The following is a 12,224-nucleotide window of genomic DNA, read 5'->3' as shown; positions in this document are numbered from 1 at the left end:
GAGAGAAAAATATTGTTACCGAGTGTGTTTGAGCAGTTAGCTTCGAACAGTTAAAAACAGTGGCTTGTAAGCTTACCTCTATAGCTTCTTTAATATTGTTTTTAATATCCTGAATTTTCATTTTCTTCTCCCTGCAATTAAAAAATATACAATTGAATTTATAAGCCATAAAAGCAGAAAATCTTTCTGAAGCAGAACACAAATATGAAAGTATTCTATTTAAACTTTATTGTTAACATTGACTAAACTACTCTCAGTCACTGAATACTTCTGTAGAAAGACCCAATTAAATATCTCACAACTTGTCTACTTAATAGCATCTATTTGTATTCAAAAGTCAGTATCTAATTATGCTTAAATAAAAACTTACTGCAGACTTGAACAAAATGGAACTACGACATTCTACAAAATCAAGCAGATTTTGATTCACTTGAATGTAAAATACTAGAAATACTTGGAAGTTATTTAGAAAAGCACAAACTGGAAATAAATAGAAAAAAAAAGTGCAACTTACCAAAAGCAGAAACAAATGAAAAGAGACCAAAGCACCGCAAGGTACACAGAAATTAAAGCATGAAAACAACGTGAGAGCAGAAAAAGCTAGAGCAAAAACTCAACCCGACAGAGATGTTCAAACTAGCAGTTTGGACATAAAACCTAAAATAAATAATAAAGGGCTAATGAAAATTTGTACAATTATCTTTTAACTACAAGCAGAGTAGGCTAGAAAAGCACTCTGAATACTCTATGTGAGCACTTTCATTTGGGATTAAGGGCAGCCAAATTAAAAGGCGTAACAGGCTCAAGCAAGCTAGGGTGTAAACTACCGCCTCTATTATATTTGTTTTGTTCTTTATGCATGCTGTTTGCAAATCTGACAGGAGTTATTTTCAATGCTAAATACTGCAGTCACAAGAAATACATAGTCAAACATTTGGTATAACCAGGAATTCGCACTCTAAAGATACTACTAGTTTAGAGTTTGTAAACTGTAACTTAATTGTAGAGCACTATGACAAATTTTTTTACATTATTAATTTTTGGCTACACACAATATAAAATTATTACTTTGAGGTAAACCAAGTTAGCCATGTAATTACTGCAAAAAGAAAGAAAAAAGAAAACTAAATTGTCTCAGTGACCTTTTAATCTTCATTAAATTAGTTTTACAAAACACTTTCATTATCTGAATATTTATACCAATTATTTTTAAGATTTTTCATTTTGAAAACTCTGGGCATTTTCCAGTACAGTACCCTGAACAGAGAATTAAAGCTACTAACAGTAAGTTTGCTTTTTTTATCCCTTAAAAGGCAGTGCTCACACTTTCCAGTGTACAGACCACAGCTTGAAAACCTCATTTTACTGAGTTAGTACTTGTATTGCAAATGCTTTTTATTACTTTTGCCTTTTTACAATTATTCACAATCACCAAAACAAAGTGAAACTGAAAGCAGGTTCACCAATCAAGAATGCAGAAGAACAGCAGAAAAGACGTAGTGCTTAAATACCAGGGCAGACAGACGTCCACGAGGGGTGGGAATTTTGGTTATCAAGCCAAGGATTAATACGACTTTTGGAAAAGATAGGACAACGAGGACAGCACCATGCTAGCTGCATGCTACGTGACATTTTAGACTTGGAGGATCTTGCTATACGTTCTCCAGCTGCTCAAACACGACGGCAACGCGAGGTCTGCTCTTGCAGATGGAAAGCAAACAGCAGCATCAAATCATCTCGCTCAGGACGACTTCGCTACCGTAGCGAGCATGCCTGAGTCGGCAACCGAATGCCGAACTGAGAAACGCATCTCCGCGAGCATCGGCTCCTCACCACCGACCACCACGCACCTTCTCAAGCCTTTCGGGCAGAGCAAGGAGCACCAGCGAAGCTTGATGCCAAAAGAAAGAGATATAATAAATCATGAAACAGATGCAAATTCTTGGTTTCGGTGGAATTCTGGCTCTACCTACAGACCACCTTCTTCCCCAGCCACCGTCTCTGAAGACTACCAGTTTTTTGCTTCAGGGATTTGGCACTGCTGATGGGAACAAGGCAATGAGCCAGGAGAGGCCAGAAGCACTGAACTAAGGCAAGCAAATAAGACAGGAAATAAGGGGAGAAACTGAGGCCTTTTCACCCTCTTCCTTCCCATCTTCAATCTTTTCCACTGCCCTACGACTTAAGAAATTCTCTATGCCACTTAACAAGACTTAAGGTAGGTGTAAAAACACTGCATTTTTCAGTTAGGGCACATATGCTTGCAAAAACATCAGTCATACTTGACTTCTAAAAAAAGTTCCTGTATTAAAAGAAAGAAAAAAGTAAATAACACTATAAAGCAGGAAATGTTCATCACTGACAGTGTAAGCAGTTTCTCCAGCTCGATTCTGCCTCCAATATTCAGCTAGGTCCTAACGAACTTGTTATGCATCCACACTCTGCCCTACTGGAGGCAAAGCGACTACTGAGGTGCTTAAAAGTTAAGCAAGGTACTGATGTTTTTAAAGAGTTAAATTAAAAAAAAAATCAGTTATATTAAATGATTTTGCTTTATTTTGGAACACCATTAAAATGACTTAAGTCTAGAAAGTCATCTGGTTTTTTTTTTTAAGCTAACTACAGTTACATTCTCTCTCCAAAACCATTGTGGACAATTTTCTCTAAACATTACCTAAATGCACATTTACCTGACTCTTACATATCATGCAATAAAATTGGGCCCATTTTGAAGTATTTTTTATTTTAAGGTTCAGTCAAACTGCCACATCTGCACCTCTTCACAGATCCTCCTCCAGCCACCAGCAGCACCGTAAGGTGGTAACGGACACCAAGGGATGCAAAACCACCGTAAGGTGGTAACGGACACCAAGGGATGCAAAACTCCAGCCATTAACAAACTGCTTGATAACCATCCTCATCTTTACAAGAGGAGCCCTCAGAGTTCCTATTTCTGTTTGTGTTGCCATGGCCCTATAGCATGCCCAGTAAACAAAGAATCTTGTTACAGGGCAATGAATGTATCATGTCATTTTGTGTTTTGTAATGTTTACTAAGTGTAAATTTTCCATGACAATGAGATACTTTATTCTTCTGGAACGCTATGTGTTCATCAATCGTTCATCCAACAGCCTGCACACCGGTCTAACCATCTTAACAAAACAAAAACAAACAAAAAAAAACTTTGCCACTGATTTTATTCCAGGACTGAGGAAATGCAGAAAATAAAGCTAACTATTCTTGCAACACAACCTCTGCTATCCATTTGCACTGCCAGAATTATTTTTGAGGACCATGGCATGTTCCACCTCAAGTTTCAGAAAAGTAATTGAACTTTTTTTCCTGCACTCCTGAAGGCTGATTGCTTACTGGCTGTACAATGTTCATCTTTGAAACGGATTTGTTCTTTTCTATTTCTTATTCTTCTTATTCCTAAGTGCTAGCACAACAGCCAGAATTGCAAGCGGAAAAAAAAAAAGTTGGTCTCCCAAAATGTTTCTTCCTCTGGCACAGATGGACTAGATGAGAAATGCCATCACGCTATCATGGCTAGCAAATGACTGATGTGTCTGCAAGCCTGTTATGTATCTTTAGATGCCATGGGTTAATAAGGTCAAATTTTTAATCTTGTTTAAAACTTTTATTTAGGCTGTGTAGGGTAGGCCAAGCAAAGTATTAAACTCTATTAGTTGGGGATTATAAGAAAAATCTCAAATCCTGCTGTTTTCAATATTTAAATGGGCCTAAGGAGAGCTGCACATAGCTTTCAGGAACACTAATAAAGTCTATATTAGGTACTATAAAAAAGATGACATTTTAATTTCAAATAACATGAAATTAGAATGACATAAAAGGTCAGGAAAATCAAATATTCCTGGAAAACAAGCCTAATCAGTATTTAGCAAAGAACTTCTCCACCTGTGCCTGTGCTTTACTATAAAAATGGCAACATCTTTAGTCAGAGTTTATCAAACCTTACGTAATGAACACATAGCCAAGCAGACTATCAGAAAGCAAACTAATTTCATTTTAATGCTCATTTCTGATTTACCTTCCAAATAATCTGCATAACCATTACTGGGAACTTGGAAAAAAATATCTGAAGTTTGGAAAGGAACAGTCTAGGTGAGCAGCTATTCCTCTTGCCCAATATAAACCTCTCAGGGGTAAGAGAAGGAAAAGAAACAGGTGTTGGAATGAAGGGTCAAAACAAAGTGTTTTAAAAGAATTAAGAAAAACATAAGAAGATGTGACCTTGTTATGCCACCTACCTAAATTCCTGAAAGAAAAGAAGTTTGAACTTGTTGATCAAATATTCAGTATTTACAGGTTAGGTAGCCATATACTCCACTGCAAAACTCTACAGAATAGGCAGAGTTCTGATATGATTAAAAATAAAAATATACAGAACTACTTAATTTTTAATCAGAATAGAGTATTTTACTTCATTTTCTCTAGTAAAAATTAGGTATATTTTATGGACAGAAATGAGACATGTCTTCAAACCCTACAAATCTGTGATAAGAGACTCACAAAAAAACCCAAGCCTGCAGAGCGAGAAGCACCACCACCAAGAAGTACTATTTTTCCTTTAGAAGGAAAGACAGCCTTAACAACGTGTGACTACCGTTTCATGATACACAAATTATCTAAGTTAGGGGAAACCCTGACTTAGTAAGGGGAAACCCTGCCCACATTTCCCCCAAATCCAGGATTATGCAGGAAGTGCCACGGTTTAAGCATAAGAGTGTTTTAGGAACCAAACATTAGACATGTCAAAAGAGCACTGAAGAGGTGAATTTGATGCTGGGGGATGCACCATCTGAGTGAAAGTAAAAAGACTTTGATCAGATAATATGTAACAGAAAAAGGCTTTCAACAAGGGTAAACTACGATTGACAATCCCAGTGTGAAGATGGCCTCAAGCAGGAACACACCCTTGAACATGAATACTTAAGGCTTTTATAATGTGAATACAAAATATTTACACATTCTTAGCATATTATGATATAAATGCTAACATTCATTTTGAAATATATGTTTTTTCTTTCTCAGTTTGTCTTTTAATAGGGAATTTCTCAAGTGTACCCTTAGCATGACAGATAACGCCAAGTAATGGTTTGCAATTTAATACCATGTATACATTATTTCACCACAAGCGAGCATGTCTGGTATCCTGACGAGCGTATACCAGCTCAGACACAGTATATCATGCGACACATGGGCTCCTACTTAAAAATAACTGCCTCTTCATTATGTAACAATCCCCAAATACCATGTTGAAACGTTATTTATCAATTATGCTGCCAACTTATTGTAGAGTTTTAAGGATTTGCAGTATTTATTGACTGCTGCAAATGTAAGAAAATATGAAAGTTTCTCTTTAAACCTATATTGCAAATGTATGCATCTAGAAAGATACAGAGACTATTTTAATATAGTGTATTAAAACGTAATAATGTAACGTTAATACAGCATGTTATCCTCCGTCGTCTTTACGCGGCCGTTAACCTGGTTTCTGCCACTCTCACTGATTGGTATAACTTATAAATAGCTTTATTTCTGAAGCACTATCAAAATTCACTCGCTCTGGAACTCGCTGACGTCGCAACTCCGCGCAGGGAAAAGCTCCCCCTGCCCAGGCAGAGCATTGCCAGCTAAGCAACTCAATTTGTGAGTATATTGCAAGAGCCAAGCGAAAAATCTTACAAAAGCAATTCATTTGGTGCTGGTTTTTCTTCTCAGAAAAAACAGCATCGTCCTATTTCAACACAGGTGCATCACAGTTTGCTTTCACGTATCACAAACAACTGTAAAAGCAGAGGGAAGCAGCCATGAGCTGTCCCCTTGCTGCTTGCCTTCAAAAGCACATGGCAGTTACGTACTGAAAGCAATGTCCGAGGCTGAAAAGTTAATATGCCGATTTTATTTTGAAACAACATAATCCAGCAGCTAGACAGGCAGTCACGCACTTTGCAGGCAAGTGTGATTTGAATATTGCTACTCATCTAAATGAGGTGTCTCTGATACAGTGCAACATGCTCATGGATTTAATAACCATCCCATAAAGCATGCATTAATATTTACTACACCTTATGGAAGTTAACGAACATGAAAACAGTGCTGCTTATCGAGCCGCCTCACAGAGGCAGAGCAACGCAGCCAAGGCCTGCGGACACCGGCCTACGAGCAAGGAAGCGCCATCAAGATGCTGCTATCGATCCACATTACAAAAACTCTGTGGTTATTTACGATTCAGCAATAAGACAAGCTTGATTTAGCAGCCTAGGTTATTTCTAGCAGAAGAGCATGGAGATAGTCTCAAAACGGCAGCCAGAGCGGCACCGGAGCAGCGGCCGGGTCAGCTGCCCCGGCAGGTTTGGAGCGAGGCGGACGCAACGCCCATCAGACAGACGGCAAAGCGCTCATCTTAGAGACAACACCGCTAAAGTGCAATAGCAAAACCACAGCATCTTTTGCAAATCAAACTCTTCATTTATGTAACACCACAGAGATACCTCCCCAATTCTGACAGCTTTAAAGAGGTTTTCTACTTTATAGAGTTCAAGAACAAAAAAGGCTGTTACATAAAAGCTCCCGTGCATCAGCTGGCCGACGGTAACTCTGCACGTTCTCAGACAGGAAATAAGATTTAGCTGGGTCCTAATTTGCAGAATTAAAGGCGGTTTTCTACCCACATTAATACTTCGCTTTTGATAACCCTGTCACCTTGCGAGATGGAATAGCTACCCAAAGATGTGGCCAGTTGACAAAACGTAACCTAAAGCACTGCAGACAGCCGACGCCGCGCTAGTAACACCGACAGCGCACGGACGGGGCGTCCCGCCAACTGCAGCACGGCCCTGCTGCTGCTGCGGCTGCTGGAGCCGATGTGCAGCCTCCCCCCGCTCCCGCCCTCCTCCTCTCGCAGCCCCGTCCCCTCCCTTTGAACATTTTTATTTTTATTTCTCCAAGATTCTGGATAACACTAAATTGTACCATCAGGTTACCAATGATTATTTATTATCAGAAGAAAAAAAAACCCCAAACAATCAGAACAGATATTGTGACAGACTGTTCACTTTCTCTGGAAATAACACAAGCTGAAAAAAACCCCAAGCGCTTGAATAATTTGGTCAGTATATACTTTGATTTAAAACACGGGTAAAAACCAATTATGCTGCGTGGATCTAGTTGGGACTATTAAACGATTTGCCAGAACTCAGTTCAATTCTCCCCTAAAGAATAACCCCTTCACGCAGATACACAATATAACACATACAATAGACAAGACATACTGGGCTTCCAGAAATTCTCTTCCAAGTGTTGGAAAAAGCACCATAAACTGCTTTACTGCTGCTTGTTTTACTACAGTACAGTACGTACCTGCATGAGGTACATCTACACCTTAATACAGAGCCATAAATAGCTGAACACACCATAGGAACATGCAAGCGCAAACAGACACCTCTCTATGGCATGACGGACGCGTTCTGCCCCAGCTAAAAAGCAAGGAAGGCAAATTACTGAAGCACCGATAAAACAATAAATTTGCTGTCAAAAAAGCAACATACTGTTGAAAAGTAGATATGTGAAAGCAGGGATTATGCTCGTTTTGGGCATTATTTACACTGGAGTGCTGGAGGCTAAGGGTGCCGTTTGCACAAACCGTTAAAAAAGGCATCCCTGAACATGTACCTATTCACCCAAATTTAGGTTCGTCCTACCGTGCTCAGCGCGGTATCACAGACGGAAAGGTTATGAAGGTAAGTGTGTCCTGTCACCATGGGGGGCTCCCGCCGCAGGTGGGGGAGGCGGGAGGGCGGCACGGCACGGCACGACGCCCTGCACCAGCCCTGGCCCCGCGTGCGCCCCGGCCGGACCCCGCGCACCGCGCCGGGTGATGGGGCACATGGATGCTCCTCTGGCCTTAAGCCACCTTGGGGCTCCCCCTTAGGCTTTGCAAATTCCTAGGTAAAACCAGTTTAGCTGGTTTTACAGTTCCTTTATACCTGTAAGTGGCATAAAGAGGCCGTCACAGACCCAATATTAAGAAGCATAATTCTGCTTACACGGCTCCACTTACCCCAATTAATTAACTAGCAACGGTTTAGGTAAGGAATGGAAATAAAAGTGTTCACGAACGGCTCTGTAATGCATGAGGTTGACAAGGACCCTTTAATCCATACTGCCACATTAAAACCCCTTTGGAAACTGCAAATTTGTTTTCTAGTCTTCAGGGTTGCATTCAACGGATATTATATCAGATTACTTTTCTTGCTCTACATACAGATAATAAAGCATATTAAAATAAAGCTTTTCCTCAAAAGCGTTTCCATTGTGTCTTAAGATACTACATAAAATGATTAACAGGGCTAGTTTTGCAGCTATGCTGCCACGTTTTCTTTGCAGGTATTGACGGACATCTATCGGAGCCAGCAGGGAGGTGAGGACTCGAGGCAAGCTTGCCGAATCACCCCCTCGCATTGGATAATTCCCTTTATTTTGCGAGAACCGTTTCGAACGGCTGCCAGGAAGCCCACAAGACATACTTTTCTTCAGCACTGCGAGTGTGGTCATTACTAGCACAGAAAAGGAAGATGCGCGCGCACGGGCAGGCACCTTTCAGAAACACGTGCGTCCCACTGTGCCGCAGTGCCGAAATACTGCGTGCGATCCCATGCAGCACGTGCTTCAAGCCGTCTGCTCGCACAGCCCCCCTTCACTGATCAGCTGCCACAGTATCCACAGATCAACAGCACTTTCTGTTAAAACGGGCTTTTTTGCTGTGTTGAACACCTGTGCAGCCGTAGCACTGGAGAGCCTTTGCTTTAAAATACGGGCAGGTAACAGCAGCATCGCTGGGCATCTTGTTCTGGCCTTAGTTTTCAGGCACTTCCAAAGAACTTTTGTTTCAACTTTGAAAGACCAATTTCATCCACTCTGACATGGTTCTGTAGGTGCCGGCATTCCGGTACCCTCTCCAACACGGATGGGACATGAGGCTTTGCAAAGACGGCAATCAAGTCGCAGAGCTCATCAGGGGTTCATGCACATGGAGGAGAGGAATAGCTCCTATAACGGGTACATGACCTCACTGCTACTTTAAACTAAAAAAAGTACACAGCTGGTTATGTGCCAATATTAAATGGAAAGAAGCCCTAAAATAAAAACGGCCAGAGCGCTGGATGCCAAGTGAGTATCCCGCCAGGCCAGCCCCAGCATGATGCAATGTATAGAAGACAATCACTACACTTATGGTAGAAGAAAAGTATATATTCCTGGTAACACTTAGAGTGAACAATTCAGCACAGGCCATAGTTATTTCTGCTACATAGGGAACATTTTATTGCAGTGTGATGCCACATATTTTGTCTTACCAAAATAAAGAAAAAAGGCTGTGTGTGCATGCAAAGAGATAAAGATGAATAAAATTAAAGCTCATAATGCAATATCTCCAGACAGACAAACACTAAATCCCCCAATTTCAATTCTATTAGTGTAATCATTGTTTTCAGCAGAAGATGGTCAGTCTTAAGTCTCCTGATTTCTTTAGTGATTACGATCTCCATTATCATCTGAAATACTTCAGGCACATAACACTATAGATGGGAAATGTGGAAGGTACTTGCCTCTCAGACTGACCAAAACAAAGATTTTTACCCAAAAAGATGCATGTTAGCAAGTAACAAACGGATGTCAGAAGTACAACAGCACATTAACCTAGAAACAGAAAAGGGGAAGGCCCAAATATGCACAACATAGTGTTGTATAAAAAGCAAGGTGAATTCTACAGAAGATGTTTCTACAGGGATTCACTTTTATTCTCATTCTCCCTTTTCAATCTGTCCATTCAACACGACTATGAAGGACACTCAAGTATATCCAGAGCTTCAAATACAGTAACAGAGCTTTCCATTTTCTCCAAGACGAGAATTGAAATAGCTTCTTTTTCGTTCATCAGGACATACATTTTATTTTGTCAAAAACATTTCTACAATCAAGCTTTACTAACACAATACTCAAGGAAACTTATTCCACTATTGAAATGCACGTGTAGAGATTCAAATTTAAGTGTAAAATGACCACAGAAATTCTTATAGATGTATCTGATCAGGGCAAACACAAAATGCCACATGACTCATCTGATCAGTACCAGTTAACAACAAGTACCTGCAAAGAGCTATTTGCTGTCAATCTATAGTTAAAAAATTATGTGAGTTAGGACCAAAAATTCAAAAAACACATGTTCCATCATGGAATAGTTGCTCAATCACAACTATCAATTTCAATTTGAAACCCAGTTCCCTACATTGATCAAGGAATGAGACACGGAAGGCTTCCCATTTATTCTGAAGTGAGCTGCAACTTCACTGCATTTTACTGGAAATTTTGTTTTTGCTTCACTCAAATCAAAAGTATAAATGACAACTCAATTTTTCTTCTGTTTTTTTTTAATTCAATTAAATTCCTTTACCAGTGTGCTACACAGCTCCTCCTTTTTCAGTTAAGTCATATCTAAATGGTAATTTTCATCATACACTTTATTAAAAATCTAGATTTCAATAACAAGCTAGATCTGTGGAAAACATTTTAGGTAAGTTTCATGTTTCCATGTAAACAAACTCACTGGCATAAAATTCCTACTTAAATCGCCAGAAAAAAATTTGGTGAAATTTGTCAAGTACTGTTAAGACTTTAAGAATTACATTCGTGCACTTATACCCCCAAACAGCGTATGAATTTACTATGACTGTGCACGTAAACTGCACTTCTAGAGCACAGAGTAAATAAATATCAGAATGAGCAAATCTCAAAGTCTGTCCCCTAAAGTCGCAGCCTCGTTCACCCAGAGGCAGGTGTAACCCAGCCTGTAACAAAGCAAGGTGCTGACAACTTTGGCTCCAATCCATCAAAGCACTTAAGCACATGTTTAATTTTAAGCACATGAGTAATTCTATCAACTTTAATAGGGCTACTCATGGTTTAAGTACTGTGATGGATGGGGGCCAGCATGCTCAGGACCTTTAAGAATGCTGCATGGCCTATGTTACACGGGGAAAAAATGGCATTCTTCCACTTAACAATTAAGTTATAAAAGCTTTGGAAGCAAAATTTACTGTAAGTTGAGCACAACTTTCCTTAAGTAAACACAGAGATGCGAGTTATTCTGCAGTCTTTGAAGATAAGACATGATGCCAGCTCCGGCGTGCGCGAGGTGCACGTATCTGCAGCTCACCCTTCCGCTCCTTGACAGCTCCGCGTCAGGGCCACGCGTCACCTGGGCCCATCACTGGGCGGCAGAGCGGGGCAGCGCACTGCACGAGTCTGACACAGTAAAGACTCATCAATTAGCTACTAGTTAGACTTATCTGCTTAAATAAGATAGTACTAGATACAGTTGGAAAACATGAATATTATACCCTTTCAAACACGGTTCCAGCTGCCAGTGGTTTAATAGCTCAGTAACTCCTCTGTAACACCGGTTAGTGTGGACAGTCAAAGCCCTACATGTAACTCTCTCATACACATATTATATGTTGCAAATTCAGATGCTTTTAAGTAAAAATTAGGTTTCCTTAAACTTAATGGATATACAGTCAAGGTTAAGGATGTTAAAAACCCACCTGCACTGCAGATGTCTAGCGAGGGCAGTCTCTCTACAACAGGGGTGACTTAGCTGATCTCTAACTGGTCACTAGAAAACTTGGGAACTTGTGCTGTTTGTCTTCAAAAATTATCATGTTATACAGAACAGTTTTCTAAAGGAGGAAGGGAATATAGAAATCTAAAATACACTCTACAGCCATTTTCCAGGAGGTCGAATCAGTCTCACTCACTAAACAGTAAAACACTGTTTTGTTAAGAGTTTAGTTTTCTCCCTACACTCATAACTTCAGTCAGAAAAGCTCCACAAAATTTTCAGGAATAAAGCCATATTGTCCCAAATGTACAGTGAATTTTAACAGCTTCTAGCATAGTATTGAATTATATCTGCTCCCAAATAAACAATTGAGGGGAAGTCAATTATATGATCCCTGCACACTGGGATCAACTCTTTTTTTCCTCAAAAAGGTGAAGTTACAGTTTCTGTGTGCTTACTATCAAGTCCCAAGCAAATAAATGCTGAAGGGAAACATATGGCTAACTGGGAAGCAAATCTCTTTTGCCAAACATTTTGAAGTTTCCAAACTTATTCTCTTTTTAGAGTGGAATAAAATTGA

General features: G+C 39.8%; 1 protein-coding gene across 3 annotated transcripts in view; it reads right to left on the bottom strand.

Annotated features, from left to right (window-relative positions):
• The window catches only part of GNAS (GNAS complex locus), a 171,398-nt gene that overhangs the window by 63,136 nt on the left and 96,038 nt on the right, over positions 1 to 12,224 (bottom strand). For all 3 annotated transcript variants that reach the window (XM_064521578.1, XM_064521580.1, XM_064521579.1), the window contains one exon: positions 77 to 131. In XM_064521578.1, the coding sequence (XP_064377648.1) occupies positions 77 to 131 (55 nt within the window). The remainder of the gene's footprint in view (positions 1 to 76; positions 132 to 12,224) is intronic.

The sequence above is a fragment of the Dromaius novaehollandiae genome, chromosome 16, assembly GCF_036370855.1.
Source record: "Dromaius novaehollandiae isolate bDroNov1 chromosome 16, bDroNov1.hap1, whole genome shotgun sequence".
Taxonomy (NCBI): Eukaryota; Metazoa; Chordata; class Aves; order Casuariiformes; family Dromaiidae; genus Dromaius; species Dromaius novaehollandiae.
The sequence above is the reverse complement of the archived record's forward strand: the minus strand, read 5'-3'. Positions and strand labels throughout refer to the sequence as shown.